This window comes from Hyaena hyaena, unplaced genomic scaffold, assembly GCF_003009895.1.
Source record: "Hyaena hyaena isolate Hyena2069 unplaced genomic scaffold, ASM300989v1 scaffold_600, whole genome shotgun sequence".
NCBI classification, from domain to species: Eukaryota; Metazoa; Chordata; class Mammalia; order Carnivora; family Hyaenidae; genus Hyaena; species Hyaena hyaena.
Genome location: NW_024081234.1, coordinates 303,167 through 329,355, shown reverse-complemented (window position 1 = coordinate 329,355; position 26,189 = coordinate 303,167). Strand labels below are relative to the sequence as shown.

Sequence of the window (26,189 nt, the reverse complement as noted above, 5' to 3'; positions counted from 1 at the left end):
AGGAGCCCACTGCCCGTGTGCCGGGGTGTCACAGCGGAGCCCAGATGCCGTCAGCGCTCCTCACCCTGGCCTCCCGAGCAGGCTCGCACTTTCGGGCCGTGGTCTTGAGGACTTGGAGCAGCTCTTTTCAGTCCACGTGCATCTGAGATGCCAGGAGCAGAGACGCCATCGCTGGGCCCAAGGCCAGAGACTCGGGGCACTGAGCACCTTGTGGGTGTGGAGGCCGTTGGTTTGGCCACCGGGGCCTGTGCCCACACTCTCGCTAGTGGAGTGTAGCCTGAACCCCAGCTCATGCAGACCAGTCTGGAAGTGCAGCAGCGTTTTCCCTGCAGGTCTTGGCCACGCCCACTGGCCTTGCAGCAGAGACAGGGCCAGCGCAGCTGGTGAAGGAGAAGGAGAAGGAGAAGGTGGCCCGTGGGGCTCCGTGTGTGGCCGCCGGGCGACCTCAAGCCACAGGCTTGGGCCTGGCCGCCCCGCAGGGGGAGCACACGAAGGGTCCGCTTCCTGGGCGGCCCTGGGAGGATAGGCCCCAGCTGGCAGGTGGCCTTGCACCTCAGTCCAACAGAGGGGGCAGCAGGGTGATGGGGCCTCGGCCGCAGGCACAGTGACTCACCAGACAGAAAGCTGCCTGATCTTCCAGAACCTGGAGGGAGTTCATGAGAGGAGCAGGGGGGGGGGGGGGGGGGGGGGGGGGGGGGGGGGGGGGGGGGGGGGGGGGGGGCGGTGCTGCCCTGCCGCCCAGAGCGGCCCCTTCCTTCCTCCTGCAGGGGCTGCTGCCTGCCCGGCCACGGCCGCCGCTGCCCCAGCCGCTGACTTCTCCCGCCTGGCAGGCTTGCTGGCACCGTTCTCCGGTGCCATCAGACGGAGCCTCCTGACACCTCCGTCCTCGTCATCCAGCCCACCCCGCGCCCTCGAAGCTGCCTCCAGCCCCACTGCCCCAGGCGCGGGAGGGATCACAGCCTCCGGTAACCAGCAGGGCCTTTACAAAGGGTGGCTGCCAACATGTCCCCTCCCGGCCCCAGTCCCTTCCCAGCCGCGGACCAGCTTCCCGCGCTGCTGGCCCTCCCGCCTCACCGGGCGTCCTCACAGAGGAGCGCCAGCCCCCCCAGTTCCCTGCTCCCCGCTCCCTGAGGCGGGCGCCGTGATGGTGGGCGGGCCGGTGTCGGGCCGCCTCTCCCAGGCTGGCCACCCGCCTCTCGCCCAGGGCTTGGGGGTCCGCTGACGGCGGCGGCCTGGACCTGGTATTCTGTGAGGGGCTGCAGGAGGGGACTGTCTAGTTGCAGGATCCTTTCCACGTGTGTCAGCTGGGATCATTCCACATGGAATGGCTTTTCCTCATTCACTGTACCTACTGGTTACCCAAAACACGGTTCCCACCAGGAAGGCAGGATACATACTTATTTCTTTGTTTTTAATTATTTTTTCATTGTCCGGTGAGTTTTGTTTCTCTCCTTCCTTTCTTTCTTTTTCAAGCGTTATTACAAATTTACGGGTTTTATGTATACACTAAATTTGTTCACTTACGACTATTATTCTCGTTACTCAAACTGTTCCGAGTGCGACTGCCCCTGTGTGGCTGTAACCCCACGAGTCTTTGATGGTGTCCTGGACTCCATCATTGAACGTGTCCCAGTCTCACCGTTGATGTTCGCTTTCCCAGACTCCCTGGGATCAACTGAATCTCTTAGGGGCCCTGCTTTGCCCTGCTGGGGAATAGTTTTTAGAGACCATAGTCTGGGCGTGAAGGGTGCTTATTGCAATTGTCATCACTTTTTCATAATTAGTGGAGAGGGTTCAGAAATAGGTATTTTGTAAAGAAAGGAAAACCATGGGGTCACGGAAATAGTTCTAAATCACATGTAAGATCACAGGGTTTTTACTTAAAATTTTCAAATTGTGTATTTGTTTCTCTTTTGTCTTGTTAGCATTATCACTTATGTGCTTTGTCCTAAATGTACATGTAATGGGTTTGGAATATTATTGGTGCCAACAAAGGACTAGTCATGGTTAGTATATTTCCTTGCACCTCTGTCAGCCTCTCAGGATATGCAGCCAGATTCCTGGGTTTTAGGGTCGGTTGCCACAATTCTTCTCCCTGTGCGGTTATTGCCAACTTCGTGTATACTTCGATTTTGGGGGTTTTTACCTTTTAGGGATTAAAACAATTCTTATTTTTGATTATGTAAACATTTATATGATTCTAAAGTAAAAATTTATTGCATTCTATTCAGAATAGTCTTATGTCCACCCCTCCTTCTACACAGTTCCCTCTCTCCCCAAGTAAGTAGCTTTTAATTCTTTTTATCTTTCCATTATTTCTTTTTGAAAATATAAGTAAATATATTACAAATATATATACATATTTCTTTTGATTTTTAGGAAAGTACACTTTTTCTTGGCTTTATACTATTTTCTGTCTGTATAATTCACAAAAATCCCTCTTTTCTTTCTTTCCTTTCTTTTTTCTGTGTGTGTGTGTGTGTGTGTGTGTGTGTGTGTGTTGATGTGCTCTCGTGAGGAGTGTTCAGGTAGCAGGAAGCCTCTTAGTCTCCCTCCAGACCCCCCCCCCAGCATCTGTTTCACGTGCTGCCAGGCTTACTCCCTCCTGGGGGCTGTGAGGCTCCCCCCCCCCCCGTTTACTATCTCACCTCTTCTCCTACTTTATTAGCCTTATCAATTCTTTATCTCTGGCACATGTAATATTTATACATTATTTTGCGTCATTCACCGTTAGTTGCGTCATTCAGTCCTGGTTCTAGAGTTAAATATATCTGCTGCTTGTCACCGTATCTTAGGACGAAATTTCTCCACGTGTTTTGTGGTTGGCCGAACCCACTCTAGGTTAGGTTCTTCGCAGGAGATATTCCAGACGTTCTTCACCAGGAAGCCATCCCCCGTGTTCCTGCACACGCATGTCTTTTTATCTGTGGCCTTTACAGTGCAAGTGTCATTTAGCTGCATAAATGGTTTCGTTTATATTGTTTTTACTTTAGTGTCTTGAAAAGGTTGCTGTTGAGAAGGCTGACCTCCCTCCGGCGTTCTTTTCATTCTAAGCACAAGGGACCTTTTGCTGTGGATGCCCCCCAAAGACTTCATCTCTGACACCTCATCGTTTTCCTGACGTGCGCCTTGCTGCTGATTGCACAGGCCTGAGTTTTCAGGAACACTGTGTGCCCAGTCACGAAGTGGAGTCAGGTTCCCTCATTTCTGGAGGCGCTTTTGGAATGTACACATGTGTGCGTGGCGATGCAGCGAGTTGCACGTGCACAGACAATGCGCATGCTGGCTCTCTCTTGCCCGTGTGTTGTGTCTGTCACGTTTTCTTGAATCTTCTTCCTTCCTGCACACTGGTCCCATTTGCTCTCCTTGTTTCTCTGCACTATTTCCTGGGCCTTCTATGCTCTCTGCCCTTCTGCTTCTCACTTTCGGAAAACATTCTAGTTCATTCCTGAGCTCTAAAGCCACTTTTTGGTATTTTGCTATTTTCTTGTCATTTCACTTTGAGATGTTCTAATTCCGGATGGTTCTCTGTCCAGAAGTGCATAGTGATGTATGTTTCTGAGATTGCTGAGGACTTGGAGCCCTCAGCACTGTTTCCTACACTCCTTCCTGTGTCCCTTCCCTCCCCCTTCCTTCCCTCCCTCCCCCTTCCTTCCCTCCCTCCCCCCTTCCTCCCTCCCCCCTTCCTCCCTNGCTAATCTATGATAAGGTATGTTAGTTGAATTCCTTTGGTGGGATGTAAGAGAAATCAACTTAGCCCAAGGCTACCGTCAGCACTGTCTCTGCATCTCTAACCACAACTTCTGTCTCTTCTCCCCCCTTCCCTCCCTTCCCCCTTCCCTATCTGCTTTCCCTTGCCTGGAACGTGGGGACTCTGGAGTTTCTCCATTTGCTCTCAAGTCTTCACCTAGATTCCCACTAGTGTGAGTCTCTATTTCTTGGGGGGGGGGGTTATATCTGTGGGGAATTTCTGAGTTCTGTGGCTCGAAGGACTCTTCCCCCTTAGTGTCTGTTTCCTGCAAACATGGTGTATCTGGTGATTCACACGGACCCTGCTGCTGTGTTCTCGCCACATCTACCCCCATTCTTGGAATTTGACAGATTCCTTGACATCTGGTTCTACTGAAGAGGTCTTGGGGGGGGTTTCCTTGTTAATCCTGTTGCTGTATCTGGGAATTTTTAAGAAATTTAAAAAATTAAAACAAAAAACTATCCTGTTGCCATGACCGTGGTAGTGAAGTTTTATATGTATTTAAGTCCCAGGAGACTTGATAAGTAATTAAATAAATAACACATCGTTATTACTGTCCTATGTGGTTGATATTCATTTCCTTATGTGCATATTTTTATAATTTGTATCCTACGGTTTCTTCCTGCAAATCCAGCATTCTGTCTGAGAGCACTTTCCTTCTGCTCGCACAGCACCCTTTATAATTTACTTCGGAGTGGGCCCCTCAGGAAGAAGTTCCCCATTTTCTGATCCTGGAAATGCTTTCAGTCACCTTGACTTGTGAAGGATGATTATATGTCGTAAAGAACTGAGTGGATAGTGATTTTCCAGCTAACTTAGTGCTGATTCGGTTCTGTCTGGTGACCCTGGTTACTGTTGAGAAGGAAGCCTTCGCTTTCACTCATTTATTTCTTTGTTTGATGTTAAGATCTCTTCTTTGTCTTTGTTTTCTTGAGATTTTCATTATGATGTGACTCGTGTGAGTTCCTCTATAAATCTTGTTTGGGAGTGTGCAGATTTGGGGTCTTTCGCCGGCTCTGTACCTGCAGTCGGAGCCTCTGAGGCAGCCCCTCGCTCCCTCCTCGGAGCCCGAGTGGAAGCAGGTCAGCCGCGTGTTCCGCGTGTGCCGCCTCCGTGCTCTCGTTGCCCATCTGCTGCTTTGTGTCGTACGTTTCAGACCATCTCCTGTGGCTTAATTTTCAGCTCATAAATTCTCCTCAGTCCTACACATTCTGCTGTTAAACTTACTGAGTTTGAAATGTTAGGTATTGTAGCTTTTTATTTTAGAATTTCTCTGTGCTTGCTTTCAACTCTGCTTTAACATTATTTTTAACTTTTACTTTGAAATAATCAGAGACTCCTAGGAAGTAGCAAAAATAGTACAGTCTCCTAGAACGTTCAGCCAGCGTCTCCCAGTGGTGACGTCTTACATAAGTGTCATACCCTGCTGAAACCGGGAAGATGACCGGGTGCCATGCTGCTCATGAGACTGCAAACTATTGTTATACAGATTATTCCAGTTTCGCCAACTTTTACCTGCACTCAGTTGTGTGTGTGTAGTGGTGGCAGGAGGGGTAACAGCAGCAATAGTAGCGGGGACAGTAACAGTATCAGTAGTAACATTAGTCCCCATAGCCGCAGTGGCGGTAACAGAAGGCGTAGCAATAGTAGTAGCGGTAGTAGCGGGAGGGGGTAGGAGCGGGGCGGCGGCGGCGGCGCTGTAGTGTGGCTACGCCAGCTGTAGGAGCGGCGGCGGTCGTAGTAACAGCAGTAGCAGCGACAGTGGTTGTGACAGCGGGAATGGTAACTGTAGCGGTAGTAACAGCGGTAGTAACAGCGGTAGTAACAGCGGTAGCCGTGCTTCAGCAGCGGCGGTAGTGGAGTCTGTGCAGTTTTGTCCCCTGCATAGGTTTGCATAACCACCCACAGCCTGGGGCAGAGACCAGCCCCCTTTGCCCGGCGAAGGAACGGCCTGGGGATGCCCTTACATCTTCCGCCTGCCCCGCGCTCCCGTTTCCGTCCCCTGAAATCAGTAATGAGTTTTCAGTCTTTATAATTATGTCATTTCGAAATGTTACATAAATGGAGTCAGACAGTTTGCAACCTTTTAACACTGGCTATTTTCACTCCACACAAGGCCCTGCAAGTCCATCCCCGTTGTCGTGTGTGTGTGTGTGTGTGTGTGCGCGCGCGCCCGCGCCTTATTCCTTTTATTACCGGGCAGCGCTCCATGGTGTGGGCGGACCGCGACTCGCCACCGCCGTAGAAGGACATTCGGGTTGGTTCTGTCCTTGGCTGTTGTAAATAAAGCTGCGGGTCAAGCTCACACACAGGCCTCCACGTCCGCGCGTTTCTAGGTCTCTGGCATAAACCCCCAGGAGAACAGTCGCTGGCTCTGCAGTGAGTGCATTTCCCATTCTATGAAGAATGGTGTTTCCAGGGCGGCTGTACCATCTCACACCTGCACACAAATGTAGGGACAGCCAGTTTGTACACAGCCTTGCCCGTATTTTGGTACGACCACTCTCTCAAAGCTGTCCGTATAGGTGTATAGTAATGATGTGTGCTGTGGTCTCAATTTGTGTTTCCCTAATAGCTAATGATCTGAACAATATTTTCCTGTGCTTATTTTTTATCCATCTATTGGGGATATGTCTGTTCATGACTTTTGATTATTTTCTAACTGATTTTTTTTTTAAATCCCACCCATCCCTCCACCCACCTCCTCTCTGGTGACCATCAATTCTCTCTGATTTAGAGTCTGTTTCCTGCTTTGTCTCTCTCTTACTTTTTCCCCTTTGCTTGTTTGTCTTGTTCCTTAAATTCCACATATGAGTAAGATCATATGGTATTTGTCTTTCTCTAACTTACTTCACTTAGCATTATACTCTCTCACTCCATCCCTGCCGTTGCAAATGGCAAGATTTCACTCTTTTTTATTGCGGGATAATATTCCATTATGTGTACATACCACATCTTCTTATCCATTCGTCAGCTGATGGGCACTTGGGCTGCTTCCTGAGTTTGGCTATTGTAAACAATGCTGCTGTGAATATTGGGGTGCAGGTATCCCTTTGAATTGGTGTTCTGGTATTCTTTGGGAAAATATCCACTAGTGCGATTGCTGGATCATAAGGTAGTTCTATTTTTAACTTTTGGAAGAACCTCCACACTGGAGTGGCTGCACCAGTTTGCATTTTCACCAGCAGTGCACACGTGTTCCCTTTTCTCCACATCCTGGCCAGCGTCTGTTGTTTCCTGGGTTGTTCATTTTAGCTGTTCTGATAGGTGTGACGTGGTATCTCAGTGTGGTTTTGATTTGTATTTCCCTGATGATGAGTGACACTGAGCATCTTTTCACGTGTCTGTTGGCCATCTGGATATCTTCTTTGGAAAAGTGTTTATTCATGTCTTCTGCCCATTTCTTCACTGGATTATTTGTTTTTGGGGTGTTGAGTTTGATAAGTTCCTTATAGATTTTGGATACTAACCCTTTATCCAATATGTCATCTGCAAAGATCTTCTCCTATTCTGTAGGTTGCCTTTTAGCTTTGTTGATTGTTTCCTTCATTGTGCAGAAACTTTTTATTTTGATGTAATCAGTAACTTAATTTTGGTTTTGTTTCCCTTGCCTCACGGGACATATCTAGAAAAATGTTATTATGGCTGATGTTAGAGAAGTTACTGCCTATGTTCTCTCCTAGGATTTTTTGGTTTCAGATCTCACATTTAGGTCTTTAATCCATTTTGAATTGATTTTGCTGTCTGGTGTAAGAAAGTGGTCTAATTGCATTCTTTTGCATGTTTCTCTTTTTTTAATTTTTTAAAAATTGTTTATTGTCAAGTTGGTTTCCATATAACACCCAATGCTTATCCCCACAAGTGACCTCCATGCCCATCACCCCCCTTCCTCTCCCTCTCACCCCCATCAGCCCTCAGTTTGTTCTCGGCATTCAAGAGTCTCTCATGGTTTGTTGCTGCCCAGTTTTCCCAACACCATTTGTTGAAGAGACTGGCCTTTTTCCATTGGCATATTCTTTCCTGCTTTGTTGAAGATTAATTGACCATATAGGTTCATTTCTGGGTTTTCTATTCTGTTCTATTGATCTATGTATAGTATGGTATGCTAATACCATACTGTTTTGACGACTACAGCTTTGTAATATAACTTAAAATCCAGAATTGTGATGCCTCCAGCTTTGCTTTTCTTTTTAAAGATTACTTTGGTTATTCGGGTTTTTTTGTGGTTCCATACAAATTTTAGGATTGTTTGTTCTCGTTCTGTGAAAAATACTATTGGCATTTTGATGGGGATTGCATTAAATGTATAGATTGCTTTCAATAGTATAGACATTTTAAGAATATTTGTTCTTCCGGTGTGCCTGAGTAGCTCAGTCGGTTTAGTGTCCGACTTTGGCTCAGGTCTTGATCTCACGGTTCGTGGGTTTGAGCCCCATGTCGGGCTCTGTGCTGACAGCTCAGAGCCTGGAGCTTGTTTCAGATTCTGTGCCCCCTCTCTCTCTGACCCTCCCCTGCTCACGCTGTCTCTCTCTGTCTCTCAGAAATAAATAAAACATTAAAAAATTTTAAAGAAAAGAGTATTTGTTCTTCCAATACATAAGCATGGAATGTTTTTCCATTTCTTTGTGTCTTCTTCAATTTCTTTCATCCGTGTTCTATAGTTTTCAGAGTACAGGTCTTTCACCTCTTTGGTTAGGTTTATTCTTAGGTATCTTATTTTTGGTGCAGTTGTAAATGAGATTGTTTTCTGAATTTCTCTTTCTGCTGCTTCCTTAGTGATGTATAGAAATGCAACATATTTATGTACATTGATTTTATATCCTATGACTTAACTGAATTCATTTAGCAGTTGTAGGGTTGGTTTTTGCGTATTTGTTTTTGTTTTGTTGTTTTGTTTTGTCTTGGGGTTTTTTTGGTGGAGTCTTTTGGGTTTTCTGTATGTAGTATCATGCATCTGCAAGTAGTGAAAGTTTGACTTCTTCCTTAGCAATTTGGATGCCTTTTATTTCTTCTTGTTGTCTGGTTGCTATTGTTCCAGAACTGTGTTGAACAATGGAGGTGAGAGTCGACATCCGTGTTGTGCTCCTGATCTTAGGACTCTCAGTTCTTCCCCACTGAGGATGATGTTAGCTGTGGGTTTTCCCATAGATGACCTTTATTATGTTCCCTCTAGACCTACTTTGTTGAGGGTTTTTATCATGAATAGATGTACTTTGTCAATGCTTTCTCTGTGTCTATGAAAATGACTATATGGTTCTTATCCTTTCTCTTATTGGTACGATATATCACATTAATTGAGTTGCAAATACTGAACCACCTTTGCAACCCAGGAATAAATTCCATCTAATTGTAGTGAGTGACTTTTTAAAGATATCATTGAATTTGGTTTGTTAGTATTTTATTAAGAGTTTTTACATCTATGTTCAACAGGGACCTTGGCTTATAGTTCTCTTTTTGAGTGGTCTCTTTATCTGGTTTTGGTATCAGGGTAATGCTGGCCTCATAGAATGAATTTGGAAGTTTCCCTTCCTTTTCTATTTTTTGGAATAGTTTGAGAAGAATAAGTATTAACTCTCCTTTAAATGTTTGGTAAGATTTCCTATGAAGCCATCTGGTCCTGGACTTTTGTTTGTTGCGGGGGGAGGTTGTTTGTTTGTTTTGGAGAGAGAGAGAATGCACACACATGCATGCATGTGGGGGTGGCAGAGAGTGGGAGAGGGTGAGGATGATGCCAAGCCCCATCATGGGGCTCCATCCCATGACTGTGAGATCATGACCTGAGCCAAAATCAAGATTTGACGCTTAACTGGCTTTTCTTTTCTTTTCTTTTCTTTTCTTTTCTTTTCTTTTCTTTTCTTTTCTTCTCTTTTCTTTTCTTTTCTTTTCTTTCCCTCCCCTCCCCTCCCCTCCCCTCCCCTTCCCTTCCCTTTCCCTTTCTTTTCTTTCTGACTCGGTTTCTTTACTGGTTATGGGTCTGATCATATTTCCTATTTCTTCCTGTTTCAGTTTTGGTAGTTTATATACTTTTAGGAGTTTATCTATTTCTTCCAGTGGTCCAGTTTGTTGGCATATAGTTTTTCATAATACTCTCTTTGTATTTCTATGGCGTTGGTTATGATTTTATTTATCTGAGTCTCTTCTCTTTTTTCTTGGTATATCTGGCCAGAGGTTTATCAATTTTATTGATTTTTTTTCAAAGAAACAACTCCTGGTTTCATTGATCTGTTCTATTTTTTTTTAGTTTCTGCATCGTTTATTTCTGCTCTGATCTTTATTATGCCCTTCCTTCTGCTGGTGTTATTTGTTGTTGTTTTTCTAGTTCCTTTAGGTGCAAGGTTAGATTATTTGAAATTTTTCTTGTTTCTTGGGGTAGACCTGTATTGCCATTTTCTAATTGACTTTTTTAAAATGTTATTGTTGAGTTTTGAGTATGCTTTATATATTCTGTATGCTAGTCTTTTGTTGAATATATGGTTTTCAAATATTTTCTCTGAGTTTATAACTTGTCTTTTTATTCTCATAATGGGGGATTTTACATAGCAAAAGGTTTTAATTTTCATGAAGTCCAATTTATTGATTTTTCCTTTCATAGACTATGCCTTCTGTGTCAGGCCTAAGAATTCTGCTCACCTTAGATTCTGAAGATTTTTCTCCTGTGATTTTTTTTCCCCAAAAGTTTTGGTTTCTTGTTTTATTTCTAAATCTGTGATCCATTTTGAGTTAATGTCTGTGTGAAGTGTGAGACCTAGATGGATGTTCATTTTATTGCTTGTCCGGGTGTCCCAGGGCCATTTGTTGAAAAGACCACCTTTTCTCCGTTGCATTGTTCCCCACCTCGTCAGAAGCCAGCTGGGTACATTTGGATGGGTTTATATCTAGGTTCCCTATTCTATTTTGTGGGTCCATACTATTTTGAATACTGTACCAAGTAAGACTTATTATCGCATTGAGTGATTCTTTTTGCTTTATTCTTTTTAATCCAAGATTTAAAAAAAATTTTTTTTAATGTTTATTTTTGAAAGCAGGAGAGACAGAATGCAAGCGGGGGAGGAGCAGAGAGAGGGAGACACAGAATCTGAAGCAGCTCCAGGCTCTGAGCTGTCAGCACAGAGCCTGACGCGGGGCTCAAACACATGAACACACGAACCTTGAGATCATGAGCTGAGCTGAAGTTAGACACTTAACAGACTGAGCCATGAGCCACCCAGGCGCCCCCTTACAAGATTTTTAAAGCTACTCTAGGGTCTGCACCTTTCCATGTACATTTTAGAATATGCTTGTCTGTTTCTACAAAAAAGAATTTAGGTTTTTTAAAATTTATTTCATCATCATTTCACAGTTCTCAGCATACTGATGCTATACATGTTGAGTGTATTACTAAGTATTTCATTTTATTTGAAATGATTTTAAATGATACTGTGTTTTAAATTTTGCTTTACGTGGGTTCACTTCATATCGAGAAATGCAGTTGATGTCTGTGTATTGCCCTTATATTCTGCCTTTCTGAACTCACTTATTAGTGCTTGGGGGTTTGTTCTATCTTGTAGATTCCTAGAGATTTTCTAGGTAGAAAATTACCATCTGCAAAGTGATAGTTTTATTTCTTCTTTTCCAGTCTATATGTCTCTGGTTTGTTGATCTTCCCCATGGCCGTGGCTGGAACTCCCAGTGTCCACTCCCAGGGGACACTGTCCCTTGTCTCCAGCCGTATGGTAAAGCATTCAGCCTGTCACCGTTAGCTGTGATGTGAGCTGTCTGTAGATGCTATTTGTCAGGTTTGAGGGAATTTCCCTATATCCTTAATTCACTGGTATTTTTTATGGTGAGGAAGTGTTGAATTTTGTTAAATGCTTTTTATGCATCAATTAAAATGACCATACGGTTTTTATGCTTTAGTTTATAAATATGGTGGATTATATTGATTGATTTTTTTAATATGGAGCTGGCTCTGCCTACCTGGGTGAATCTTGCTTGGCCATGGTGTGCAAACCTTCTGTGCATTGCTGGATTCATTTTGCCAGTTACAAAAAATTCTTTTCGTTTATTCGTGGCTGTGTTCATAAGGCAAATTGCTCTATAAATTTCTTTTTCTGTACTGTCTTTATCCCTGGTTTTCACATTGGGGTGACAGTGGCCTCAAGAAATGAGCTGGGGAGATTCTCCTTCTGTTTTCTCTACAAGACTGACTAAGGTTGGTGCTCATTCTTCTTTAATGTTAAGATTCTCCAGTGAAACCATCTGGGCCTGGAGATTTCTTTTTCGGGAGATTATTACAAATTCAGTTTCTTTAATGGTGATAGAGATATTGAGGTTGACTGTTTCATTCTGCCGGATTTTTGGTAGTTTGTTGGTTGGTCTGTTTCTTTGTGAAGTTGCGGAGACTCGGTGCAGGCATGGTCGTAAATGCCCACGAAACATTGTTACAGCGGCTGCTTTGAAATCCTGTCCCAGGATTCAGACACCTCTGTCGTCTCCGTGTTGAGCATTTGTTGATTTTCTTTTCTTTTTCATGTTGAGATTTTCCTAGTTTCTGGAACCGTAAATGATTTCTATTTGTATCCTGGAAGCGTTGGTTATAGTGTTAGGATGTTCTATATCTAATATGTGTCTCTTGTCTTACATAAATCTCAGGCCTCTGCTGACCCCGTGTGGGGAGCCTTGTTCACAACAGACCAGAGTGGAGGTCCAGGCCCCTCCCTCCGTCTTCCTGGTACCTGGGCAGAGGGAGGGTGCCTTGACCCTACGGGTAGGAGTGGGAGTCTAGGTGTCCCGTTGAGGCCAGGTGTGTGTGTGTGTGTGTGTGTGTTTCCTGTCGTCGCCGCCGCCTGCCGCCTGCCATAGGGCAGTTATTGTCTGAAGCTTTGTGGCTCGCTGGCCTTCCTGTCCCCGTCCTTGCCGAGAGGGAGGGCAGACTTTACTTGTTTGTCTGTGCCCTTGGGTATTGTCAGGTTGCAGGCTTTTCCAGGCACCAATTTGGAATCCATAGGAGGGAAACAAATGAAGTGCCAAGCTCACTGCTGTGTCACTCTTCAAGTCCTGAGCCCCCGAGCCGGCCGGCCTTCTTCTCTCCTCTTCCCCAGGCTTTCTTTCTTTCTTTTTTTTTTTTTTTAATGTTTTATTTATTTCTGGGAGAGAGAGACAGCATGAGCAGGGGAGGGTCAGAGAGAGAGGGAGTCACAGACTGAAACAGGCTCCAGGCTCTGAGCTGGCAGTCAGCACAGAGCCCGACGCGGGGCTCGAATCCACGAACCGTGAGATCATGACCTAAGCGAAAGTCGGACGCTTAACCGACTAAGCCCCCCAGGCGCCCCTTCCCCAGGCTTTCTTGGGTTTGTTTCATGTTTACTGTCCAGGGGTTTTAGTTGGACTCAGCAGGAAGAATGGGGAGCGCTGCGTCCGCGCCGTCAGGTCCAGAACCAGAGGCCCCTCCTCCTCGCAGCCAGTACCGGCTGTGCCTTCGCCGTTACTTTCCTTTATCAATGTCATCAGAGGACTCTGTAGTTTTAGACCTTTTTTAAAGAACTAAAATTTATCTTTGTTCATTTTCTCAATTGATTCATATCTTGTCTTAACTTCTAATCTATTCTTTGTTGTTACCTTCTAGGTACTTTGTTTTTTTCTAAACTTTTTAATATTTATTTTATTTATTTTGAGAGAGAGCGTGAGAGAGAGAGCAGGGAAGGGGCAGAGATAGAGGGAGAGAGAGAGAATCCCAAGGAGGCTCTGTGCTGACATGGGGCTCAAACTCATGAACCAGGAGATCATGACCTGAGCTGAAATCAAGAGTGAGACGCTTAACCAACTGAGCCACCCAGGTGCCCCTCCTATTTTCTAAATTAAGTTGGATTTTTTACTCATTAATGTTTGACCTCCCTTTACTCCTAATATAGGGTTTTAAGGCCCAAGTTTTTTCCCTAAATTTTACTGTAGCCACTTGCCACAAAGTTTGATATGCTGCGAATTTATTGGTCTAATTACTTTCTACCATTATGTCACTCCGTCCATTTCTTATTTAGAAGGGTTTTTTTAACGTTAGGTCGGAGTTATTATCAAGTTATCCTTTGCTAGTGATTTCTAATGTAATTGCCTAGTGGGTGGAGAGCATAGGCTGTTGATTCCATGTATTCAAAATTTGTTGAAACTTGCCCCATGAGTTAGAGCATGGCCACGTTTTGTTTTGTTCCCCGAGAGGGGAGAACGCACAGCCTCCCGGCTCAGGGTGCAGACTGGCACAGCCTCGGAGTGCGGGGCACAGCCTCGGAGTGCGGGGCACAGCCTTGGAGCTTGGGCACAGACTGGCACAGCCTCGGAGTGCGGGGCACAGGCTCAGAGCTTGGGCACGGACTGGCACAGCCTCTGAGCACAGGGCACAGCCTCGGAGCGCGGGGCCCAGCCTCGGAGCAGAGGGCGCGGACTGGCACAGCCTCCGGGCGTGGGGCGCGGGTGGCAGGCACACGCAGCGCGAGTCTGTGTCCTGTGCTCTGCGTCCCTACCGTGACCTCATCGGATCTGGGCGCAGCTGCCGGGGCTGCTCCTGGCCGGGGCGCTGGCACCTCCCACCAGGCAGTTTGCGGGTCTGGCTTGGGTTCCCAGTCAGACTGAACCCCAAGTTCTGGGCCCTCCTGGGTCTGAGGGCTTCTTCTCTCACGTGGACGCTTACCTTCTCCCTGGGCTGCGTGTGGCCGAGCCTCCGCAGCCGCTCCTGTCCCTCTTCCCTCCAGCCTGTGGCCCACAGAGAGCCGGGCTGCTGTGGGAACATAGCAGGGCTTCTCGTTTGTGTCCCAGCCCGCGCACAGCCCCGTCTTCCCCAGACACCCGCCCCCACTCTTTCGGTGGCCTCCACCCCCTCCCGGCGTGGTTCCTGGGGAGTCCTCCCCTCCCCCACCCCGCGCCGTCCCCTCCTCACCCTCTCCCGCACTCTCGTGCTCTCGCAGGAGGACAGCATGGAGGAGGCCGGCGTTGCGAGGACAGCATGGAGGAGGCCGGCGGGCAGGGAGGCAGGGAGGAGAGCACCTCGCCTCCCAGGAGTCTGACGTTCACCTTCTGGAGAAGCCCAGTCCCTTCTCTGAGCGCAGATGGCAGCGTGCGCTGCTTAGGCCGCGCGTGCGTGTGTGTGCGAGCGTGAGTGTGTGTGCACGTGGGGGGTGCGGCTGAACGGGCTGCTGCTGTCCACACGGCGCCCAGGAGGCCGGGAGCACTCGCCTCTGAAGCTGATTCCTTGTGGCGGCCTGCTCAGCGGGGCGCCTAAGTGGGTCCTCTCGGAGGTGGGGGCGGGAGGTGGGGGCGCGAGGCGCGGCCCTCACCGCCTGCCCGGCTCCCTCCCCTCCCCACACCAAGCGTGTTTCCTCCCCGCATTCCCCTAGATTCCCGGGTGTAGCTGCACAGCACGCTTGCTGTCCCGGCTCCCTGAGTGCTGTGACGTTGGAAGAAGTGGGTCACTGCACAAATGGGTCTGTTTGTCACCCGCTTCGGAGATTTCTCGTCCCCCTGCGTTTCTTCCCAACCTAGGGATTTTCAGGGCCCTGTGCCTTGAAGAGCCCTGCTCTCTTGAGAATTGCAGATGGAATGTCCTTTGGCTAAAGGTCACTAATTTCTGGTTTCATTGCACTGTGAGTGGAGACGCTGTCTCTGCTGGTTGGGGCCCTTGTGCCTTACCCCTCCGCCATCACGCTGCCTGCTCCAATTCCGGAGCCGTGGGGGAGGGGCTGCCGCCCTCCTTCTATCTGTTTCCCCCCGTTTTTATCTGGCACCTCACTGTCTCAAGAACCACTTGTGGTTGAGTCTGTGTCCCCAACAGCCCCCTCTGCAGGGGGACACGTCCAGTTGTCCGTGAAGGAGGGTTTCCGGGGGCCCGACGCCTCCTTCCAGAAAAGTTTGATGATTGCCCTCGTTTTTATACCTGCCTCCAGCTCCACCTCTGTAGCCACGATTTACCTGTGGAGCCGTTCTAGAACCCGTGCCTTAATTCCTGACGGCTCCGGTTTCAGTTTTCTTGGCTTCGCCAGATTATTTACTGAGTTTTCATCCACTTTCCAGATCCCAGTGTCGTGTTGGCAACTCACGCTGGCTGTCCTCTCTCCTCCTGATTTTTCAGTCCTTAGGAGTTTGTGCCTTTTTATTTTGTGTCGTGTAGGTGTGCTTTCTGTGAGAGCCAGGTAATCGTGTTAGTTCTGCATGTTTCATGAGAGTTTTCCTTCACTGATTTTAAAAAAAACTTTTGAGTCTATATTGCCTTTTTTTAATTGAATGTAGTTCACATATCATAAAATCCACACTGTGAAAGTGTACATTTTAGCAGCTTCCAGTATATTCACAAGGTTCACGGCCATCACCGCTAAGTACTGTGCACTTCATCACCCCAGAGGAAGCCGCGTACACATCTCTAGTCACATGGCTGGCCCTGTGCCTCTTTCCTCAGCCCGAGGTCTACGCCCCGTCTCCGTGGACCTGCCTGCTCCGGACACCTCATCTGCGTGGCGTTGTCCAGGGCTTGGCTTTCTGTGTCCGGCTCCTCTCGCTCAGCACCGTGTTTCCCAGGCTCACCCACGTTGCATTATGGAGGCTTCATTCCGTTTTTCTGTGGCTTAATGATAGTCCGTCGTGTGGATAGACCGCATTTTGTCGATCCATCAGTTCACTGATGAGCATCTGGGCTGCTGCCACTCTGGCTATTGTGAATCTTGCTGCCGTGCACATTCATGCACCCACTTGTGTGGGAACATGTTTTCATTGCTCATGTGGGGACACTTAGGAGTGGAACCGCTAGGTCACACGGTAACTCTGTGCTTAACTTTTTGAGGACCTGCCAGACTGTTTAACATGGCTGCACCACTTCCTGCTTCCACCAGCATTGCACGATGTGTCTCCACATCTTGGCTGACACTTGTAATTTCCTGTTTTCCCTCCTCCTCCTCCTCCCCCTTCCCCTCCTCCTCCCCCCTCCTCATTATTATTGATATCATCACTGCTGTTACTCTTATTACTGGCACTGCTGTCCCAGTGGGTGTGAAGTGGATCTCACTGTGGTTTTCATTTTGCATTTTCCTAATGACTAATGAAGTCAACGTCTTTTCAGGTGCTGATTTGGCCATTAGTCCATCTACCTTAGAGAAATACATATTCAGATCCTTTGCGCATGAAAAAAAATGTATTTATTGTTGAGTTGCAGGAGCTGTCCGTGGTCTGGACATTCATCTCTTCTCAGATACATGATTTGTAAGCATTTCCTCCTGTTCTGCTGCTTGTTTTTTCTCTCTCTCGTTAGTCCCCTTTCATGCACAAAAGTTCTTCATTTTGGTGGAGTCCAATTTATCTTTGTTTTGTCATCGTTGCCTGTGCTTTTGATGTTGTGATCACACCTGGGATTGCCAAATCCAATGTCATAAAGATTTTTCCCAAGGTTTTCTTCTAAGCGTTTGTAGTTTTAGCTCCTAAGCCTAGGTCTTTGGTCCATTTTGACTCAATGACCCAATGTGTTGTGAGGTCCATTCTTCGCATATGGGCGTCCAGTTGTCCCCATGCCACATGTTTCGAAGACCATTGTTTCCCCATGGAGTTGTCACGGCCTCCCTGTTCACATACTTCCATTGCTTTCTGCTGAATTCCCACTGACTGACCTTAAGACCTAACTCAGGGGCACCTGCATGGCTCAGTCCATTGAGCAGCTTGATATCAGCTCAGGTCATGATCTCACGGTTTAGGAGTTCAAGCCCCGTGTCAGGCTCTCCACTGACAGTGTGAAGCCTGCTTGGGATTCTCTCTCCCCTCTCTTGCTGCCTTTTCCCCACTTGTGCTCTCTCTATCTCTCTCTCAAAATAAAACCTTAAAAAAAAGACCTAACTCAGCAAGGGATGGCCTTTCCGGCCCTCCAGCCAATAGCACACGGAACCTTCTCTTGCACTTGTGTGTGACTGTCATCCTGACTGAGGCACTGTCAGAAGACACAGGTTCCTATTCAGAAGCACCTTCCATGAAATTTCCTGGCCTTTGGTGTTTTCTAGTTTGTTTCCTTTTGAATCTCTATGTTTTACACAGATAAGACCTTTGAGCTTGGAAGAAAGTCACTCAGCACTGTGGTTTATTAACTAAAGTGGTTACCTGATTGACTTAGAGAAACTTAGAGAAAAGCAAAGACCTTGATCATAGCTTTCTGATTATTTTTGGTGTTATGACCTCACAATTCCAAGTGTTGGATGCTGTTGTAAATAAGCCTTTTCCAATGTTTATCACAATAATTCAGGGAGGTCAAAATATACACCTATGGGATAGAATTATAACACAGCAAAGAGGAGTAAGTGTGAAAGTAGCTACTTGTGACTGGGGATGAGATTCCCAGTTGGGCAATCAAAGTGAATTCAAAAAGTAAAAAATTAGGAAACTTAGGCCCAGGTGAAACTGACTCTCTCTGGGAAGCCACTGGTGGCGAGGCAGGCAGGTCTGCCGGCACAGGAGTGTGCGCCCAGACGGGTGTGACCACACTTCCTGTGAGGGTGGAAAGCCAGCAGTGCACTTTCATGAATGTTCTTCCTAAATCAGCATCGGGGGAGGGAGCGGGAGAGAATGGGACCAAACACTGTGGAAGGCTGACTGCTTCATTTACATGCTCAAGAGTTGGCATAGTTTTACCAAACGGCTTATTTTGGACTTCTCGTTTATACCACGGAAGCCTCCTCACGTTCTGAGCCTCCCCGTGTGGGGCTTCGAAGGCAGCGTTCCCAGGATACCTTCTCGCTGGCGTTTCGCCTCTGTATCCTGCATGTTTAAGACGTGTCTGCGGGTCTGTCAAATGCAAGACACAGTTCTGGGGAAGCTCGCTCCTAATGGGCAAGATCGTGACTGTGCACACTCACGTGCGTGTGTTCTGTGTTTCAGGCAGGTGAGCCCCGGGGCAAGTCGGCCCCGTCAGTCACCGGCGGCAGCTGTGATGCTCTAGGTCACAGCGACTCTGACTGAACACCCACTGTCTATGGGCCTGCTCTGACTCCGCTTATGGGGGAAGGTGAGTGGCTGCAGGTATGTTTTGTCACCTGTCTGTCTGTTTCCCGGGACCGCAGGTAACAGGCTCAAACCCCGCCTGGAGAGCAGTGGGGCAGTGCGCGATGGGCCCTCTTCTGTCCGTGATGCGCTGTCCCCGGGGAGAAGTGCCGGGAAGCTTAACCGAGAAAGGCAGGCGCCTTGTGGCCGCGGAGGAAGAGCTTTCCCGGCTGCCCCCGAGTGGGGGTGGGGTTTGGAGAAGCGGTCCAAGCTGAGACAGCGCGCTTGTCCACAGCGCTTTCTCTCGAATGGACGGGGGGCGCAGCAACCCTCAGCAATGTGTTCCCCTGAGCATTCCCTGCCTTTACCCCTCCTGGCCCTCCTCCCACTGTCTTGTGAACAATGCTGGGTGGGCCTGTTGTCACTTTGTTTATTTGTGTCAGAAATGAGCGCAAGCCTCGTGCCGGGCCCCCGTGCTGAGCTCTGCACACTAGCCTGGCCTTGTTGACGGCCCCTCCGTGTGTGCGAGCGTGCGGCGCCGTGGGTGTGGATGTGCGTGGGCAGGGGCGTGTGTGCCAGGTGTCAGAGCACGTGCGCATGGGTGCAGGAGCGTGTGTGTGCTTGCACGTGTGTGTGTGTGTGTGTGTGTGTGTGTGTGTGCACTCCAGCACCCTGAGGGCCATATACTCTCTGACCAGCTTCACAGGCTCTGAGCCTGCAGGACCGACTCTCTCTGGCCCCAGAGGGAGGCCTCGGGTTCCTTCCATAGGGCACGTGCCTTGGTCGCCCCCAAGCCAGTGGTAGTTTATTCATCTGTGTGTTGATGTGACACGGGCTTTGCTGAGGCCTCGAGAACACATCCTAGGGTGCTTTGCTGACCCAGAGACACAGAGGTGGCCGTCGAGGATCTGTAAGCCGCGTGATTTTACTCATCCAGATTCCCGACACAAGCATTATGTAGGCTCTGAGTTCATGTGCTTCCCGGGTGGTTGTCAAAGAAACACGTGCCTCTTGCAAACGTCACAAGTTAATAATAAGGGACCCTGGGCTCCTCACTGACTTTCCGAATGTTTTCATTGTTCTCAGTACCAGCTTCTCTCTGCCCTGCCCACGTGTTGTCTGTTTGAATTTTTTGTTTTTTAATTGCAGCTCAGCATTTTAATCCCGTGGTGCTTGACCCAATTCTGTAAGCCTGTGTCCTGTGTCGTTGTGCTCTTTTCTGTTGTTCTTCCACTGAGGATGGCTAAAACCATTTAACCTTCCAGGTGTCTGGTTGGGCTGAATGTCAGTGACTGGTCACAGAGGACTTGAACTCTGCTGGAGTTGGGTGGGAGCCACAAGAGAAGCCTCCGTTGTTACCACTGGTGTGTCCCAGGCTGTGGTCAAAAGTGAGGCCAGTTAATGCAAACTGGAGCCAGGGCCGACCGGGGTTAACCCTGTGGAGGACAGGCTCTCACCAAGGCTGGGAGCCCAGGGGGCTCACCCAGGGCTGTCTGCCTCCCCGGCAGCGTGTGCACGGGGGCCCTGCCCTCTGCCTGGCTGCGCTTGCCAGGTACCCACGTGCTAGATGGTCCAGGCATCTGACCCCATGTCAGGCAGACGCGGTGGTGGAATCCATTAATAAAGAAAACACACAGCCATCCAGGAGACGACTGGCCGCCGAGCCCAACGCGCCGCAGCGAATGCAAACCCTGATTGCCCACGGCTGGCCCGCCTCCAGGAGGTGTGCTGCGTGCAGGCGGGCTCCAACCCCCCCCTGCCCCATTTTGATGTGCCCTCCACCCTGAGACTGCCCGAGGTCACATCCTCACTTCTGCCCCTGGCAGCTGGGTGCCCCTGTCCCTTGGTTTCTCTGGACGTCTAGGCTGCACACTCTCTTCTCCTCTGTGGCCCCCATACCCTCAGCTCTTTCTCTGTGGCTGGTGACCCTGGTCCTTCATGTCCCTCCTTCGTACCACTTTCTTTCCATCTGGGCTCTTTCTGCTTCTTACGTGCATAAAACAGGCAGGCATGCCCCTCGGCAGCACACCAGCTCGTCTCTCTGTCCCCCGGACAGAACAGCTGGCCTGGCCATCACCACTTGCTCCCCTTGCATCAGGGTCCAAGGCCTGCCTGGGCCGGACCCCCAGCCAGTGTTCAGTGCCTTCCCCCACCCCGGCTCTCAGCAGCACTTGACGCTGTCGGCCACCTGGTGGGCAAGAGCCAGGTTTCGATGGCCCGAGCCGTATGAGCGGGAGGAAGCCATGTGTGACTGTGCTGCTCTTTCACGTCCGTCAGAGAGTAAGGACTGTCCCACACGGAGACCCGCTGCCTGGTGGGACTTAGCCAGCAGCACCAGACACACGGCAGGGGCCTTGGGGGCTTTCAGCTTGGCCGCTGGTGGTTCACTTCCCGGGGACTCCGTGCTCGGTGGAGCCCTGATGACGGAGCCTGTCCAGGGTGCGTGGAGCACAGGAGCGGCCTCTGTCGTGGCCAGCTTGTCCCTTTGTGCCGAGCTTCAAGCACATGTGTCCTTCCACCCTGGAATTTTATCTGTAACTATGTCTTCCAAGGAAATAAGAGGGGGCGGAAAGAGGGCCACCCAAAGATTATTGTGAAGACTTCCTTTAATATGACAGCTCAAAACCTGGGAACACAAGCCTTGCAGATGGGTTACACTCTTCTACATAAAATGTCATGCCTGAGTGGCTCAGTTGGTTGAGTGTCCGACTTCGGCTCAGGTCATGATCTCACGGTTTGTGGGTTCGAGCCGTGCGTCGGGCTCTGTGCTGACAGCTCAGAGCCTGGAGCCTGTTTCAGATTCTGTATCTCCCTCTCTCTCTCTGCTCCTCATGCTGTCTCTGTCTCTCAGAAATAAATAAAACATTAAAAAAAAAAAAAAGAATCTGTTTAAAATGTCATGCATGATCAGAATAGTAAGAACGCCCCGGGAGTATGATCGCTGTTGTGTAGATTTAAATATATTGACATAAAGATATTTCATATGTGATGTTACATGAGAAGAATGTCACATGAGGATGAATGTGGGTGGTTTGGTCCTGTTTTTGTAAAACTTCAATGACACACACGTCCTAGAGAAAAGTCTGACTCGGCAGATCTCAAAGTGTCCCAGTATCGGGTCATCTCCCTCACTGATGATATGACAGCTTATTTTTGCATAAATGCCTTTCCTGTCTTCTTCTGTAATGCACATCCGATATTTGTGCCATTTTTCATTTTCTTTCCTGTGCTGCACAGTCAGGCTGACTTTGGTCCGTGGGACCTGCACTCCTCACCGCCTGTGTGGCCTTGAAGGCCACGGCCTGTCTTCGTAGCCAGTTCCTCCCTGCGTCTGTGTTTTTATTACGTGTCCGCATCTGATTTCGTGCGAGGTGGTGAGTCACAGCAATAAGTACAAGGTGGACCGAGGGTGACTTTCTCCTGCTCGGTGCCCGTTCAGACGGGCAGACGCACAACCAGCGCGTCACCCGCCACCTCTCACAGGCGAGTCAGCCGCCCCGCCAGTGCCGCCCACACCGGAGCCCGGCATCAGGACGGCTCTCTGGGACACACGGTGCTCACGCGCTTCCAAGCTCGTGTGTGCGGCTGGCTTTCAGGCCCAGACCTGCAGCTCTAGATTTTTTAAAAAATGGCGAAAGGAGAACATTGGCGGTTGGCGCTGCCTCGGGCACCTCACCATGCAGCTCCAGGACCGAGTGTGCCAGCGGGACCGGCTCCGTGCAGGGCCGACCGCCGCAGCGACGGCTCGGGGCCCGAGAGCCGCCTCTCATCCCTGCGGCCCTGCTCACGCCTCCTTCCCGAGCCGAGCTGCCGCGTCCGTGTCCTGCAGGCGCGCCCGTTTGTGCACTGGCCCCTGTGCGGGGGAAGGAGTCATTGAAATGACAGCACAGCAGTGCCGGGTGCACCCCTCCGATGGAATGAGGGGAGTTGGGCGAAAAGTAGGTCACATGTGCCCGGTCCCATGTCACGCGGTTTCCAACCTGAGGCCAATGGGATTTGTAGCCTCCCTTGGTTAGGACAAAGCCCACTCTGATTTTTCTCCTTTAGCGGTTCATCTTCTCCAGACAAGGAGAGTGACCATCTGTCTGAGAGGCGCATCCAGCCGGCCCCTCCCGACCTCCCAGAGCTGCTTTGTTCCGAGGTAAGGGGTGCTGCGGCCGGGGGAGGCCACTCTGGCCAGGTGTCAAGTAGTGGGGCACGCACAGGTCGCCGGGGAGGTGTCAGGAGAGCCTGCTGTGGCCAGCGCAGCACTTTCCCTGTGACGGACAAGGTAGAGCCGGTGTCACATCTGCAGTGATTTCAGACGTCCAGGCGAAGATACTCACGTGAGGTCCTGCTTTGATTCTGTGGCTCCTTTGTAGGGATCAAGGTCAACTGTTTATAACATTGAAGTGTTTGTTACGACGTAGAAAGATGAACGGTGCGATTTTACAGCTCCCAGTGACTCTGGGGCCAGGCTCAGGAATAGGGCTCCGCACACGCTGGCCACCCCACAGTCTCGGTCCCACGCTCTCGGTGCGGCCAGCGGCCAGCGCCTTTGCGTGCGGACATCAGCCTCTGCGCTGAACAGGTGAGCTACTGGCTTCCATTAGCGCGAAAGCACCATGGAATGCACATATCAGAGCCAGGTTAATCCGCGCACACTTTTCGTGCGTGGACAGCATGCACCCTTGGAGTTCTTACTTACAGTGAGAGATGACATCCTTGTCTGGTGTGTGGAGGCTCAGTACATGTGATTCCTTCGTGACAAAGCAGATGTGGAATGTGTAATCGTTTAAAACTGTTTGTAAAGCTAATAGGAGTTTTGTAGCTTATAAATGACAAGCAAGTTTCTTAGCTGTCCTGTAAATGACCTGAAATACCCTTTAGCTAAGGGTCCTTCTGACGGGCATATTTTGTCAGGTCGTGAGTGGGCTATTAACTGTGGGCAGTGTCTGTGCAATGGGCTGGCTGCTGAGGCCATATGTACACAAAGACACACTCCTCTTTGGGTTTGCTGGGCGAGGAGCCTTCCAGAACAGTCCTCCAGAAGCAAAGTCATGATGGTATTTGATTTGAGGATGTTCTGCAGGAGAAAAGCTTTTTACCTTTCTGAGAGAAAATATTTAAAATTTGTATTTTCAGCAGCTTTCCAGGACACGTGGGTCTGTGGCTAGGCTCACGGAAGTAGGTGTGGACCGGGAGGTACTCTGCTGTTAGCTGTAAAACCACCAGGTGTACCCAGGGTGGCAAGGGAAGCTTTCCCTTCGTGAAAGGAGTTCTGCAGCAGACGATGATACCCGTTCCCTTTTGCCCGCAGCCATCAAACGACTCTCATGTAATATTTCTAAAAAGCTCTTCTCTATTTTTCAGTCTTGAAGAAAGAGAAATTTTTCTGCTTTTTCATTAAGATAGGGCAGAAAATTCCAAAGTTTTAAAAAAAATTTTAATGATTTTTGGGTTTTTGTTTTGTTTTGTTTTTTTGGTGGGGAGAGAGAGACAGAGTGTGAGCAGGGGAGGGGCAGAAGGAAAGGGAGACACAGAATCTGAAGCAGCTCCAGGCTCCAAGCTGTCAGTACAGAGCCCGACGTGGGGCTCAAACCCACGAACCATGAGATCATGATCTGAGCTGAGCCAAAGTCAGACAATTAACCGACTGAGCCACCCAGGCACCCTCTGAAGTTTTTATTATCTGTGATTATAAATGCTTCCTTTATGCTTGGGGAAAGCCCCGCGTACATGGGCGCCCTCTTTAACAGGCTCGTTTTCCCTGCCCTGCTGGTGTGCGTTCCCGTGATGAGGGTGACGTGTGCACACGGTCACCTTGGGTGGGAGTGAGACTCATACACACGAGGGTGACGAGCGTGTACGTTCACGTTAATGAAATTATAAAATCATACCCTCCCCTCCCTAATTTATCACCTTCAGGAAAAATGAAACAAAACCAGCATCCCCGTTAGGTTATGGGATGTCTATTTTCCCTTACTTACTGGAGGCGAGGATGATTGGTTTTCCAGAAATAGCATAAACGTAACAGTGCAGAAGCAACAAGGCTGTGTCCCTGTGTACTCCTCAGGAGAACATCCTAACACAGCAACAGGGTGCGGCCCTCCAAACCCGGCCACACGCACCCGCACCAGACAGGCCCTTCTCTCTCCCGCCGACCCGGGAGGCGAGCACACAGCGGGCAGGGGGTGTCTCTGCACAGCATGCTCAGCACCTTGGCCTTGACTCACATGGGGACTGAAAGGGCCGCGCTGGCCTTGGGCCTGGCCTGCCTGCAGGGCTTGGTCTGCCCGGGGCGTGTGCCGTCTCTGTGAGGCCCGAACCCGCCGAAGGACGCAGGAACCCACCCAGAGAGCAAGGAAGCCTCAGGGAGGTTTGGGGTTCCACGTGCCCCACAGCTGGAGCCTGTGGAAGGACATCTCCGTTCTGGGTGAGGTGGGGGCTTCGGAGGTCAGGGCACCGAGGACCAGAGCCATCCGTTGGCAGAGCCTGCATGTGTGGCGTGCCTGTGGGTGGGGGGGGGGGGGGGCTTGGGCTTCCTTCTCTCAGAGTGTCGGCCGCGTTATTTTAATGAATCGAGCAGTCAGTGGTTCTCGGAGAAGGTCCTGGGCCATCACCATCACCTAAGAACTCTCCGGAGATGCAGGTTCTCAGGCACCCCTGCCCTGGCCGTCTGTCTGGACCCTGAGTGAGCCGGAATGCAGACACACATGTGGGTGGGGGAGCCGCGGGGACCAAGCACACGCGGCACAACTGGTGCAGCGAGTGGCCCGCGGGCGCGGCCAGATCGGAGGCCGAGAGTGTCCTGGCCGAGTGCCCGTGCTGTAGAGCGTGGGGGTCTCATGATCTGTCGGGTCAGACAGGAGCCAGACCTGCCTGTGGGGAGCCCCTCAGTGCGGCCTCCGGCTTTACGTGGTGTGCGAGCCTGGCGTGCAGGTGCGTCCTGTGCGGAGGTCCTACGGGGCCCGTGGTGTCCGTGCCCTGGGTAAGCCGCGGGACCCCACTGCCACACAGAGGCCTCGGGCCCTCACCACACCCTCACCTGCCGGCTGGCCAGGGGCCCCAGGAGCCACTGTCCTGGCCAGCACCTCCGGGGTCCTGACCGGAGGCGGGGGACGAGCTCCAGAGACACCGAGGATGGCCAGCTCATGAGCCGGCCATGCACACCCGCCCCCACCCGGGGCCCCCTCCCCTGAGCAGGCAGCCCCCAGACCAAAGCGTGGAGGGGGAAGGGCACCCAAAAGAACCCAAGAGTGGAAACAGGAAAGCGTCTGTGTGCAAACATACTCCCGGGTGCAGGTAAGGAGCCTGCCAGACAGGACACGTGGGTGGGGACACAGCTGGAGGGACGGGGGCTCGTTCTGTTCTGCTTTCGTGCAAGTGGCATTTGAGTCAGTAGGATGGATGGGCTGTTCGATAAATCACATTGGGTTAATTAGGCATTTATTCTAAAAAGACGCCACATTTGGACTTGACCTTA

General features: G+C 49.8%; 1 protein-coding gene across 11 annotated transcripts in view; it reads left to right on the top strand.

Moving 5' to 3' along the window:
• Window positions 1–26,189, top strand: part of PCBP3 (poly(rC) binding protein 3) — a 261,841-nt gene that overhangs the window by 180,243 nt on the left and 55,409 nt on the right. For 9 of the 11 annotated variants that reach the window (XM_039257125.1, XM_039257124.1, XM_039257123.1 and 6 more), the window contains exon 2: window positions 18,623–18,749. In XM_039257125.1, coding sequence (XP_039113056.1) covers window positions 18,740–18,749 — 10 coding nt within the window. In that variant the 5' untranslated portion in view covers window positions 18,623–18,739. Of the gene's footprint in view, window positions 1–18,622; window positions 18,764–22,823; window positions 22,866–26,189 lie in introns of those variants that run through there. The other 2 variants (XM_039257121.1, XM_039257126.1) reach the window with 2 other exon arrangements.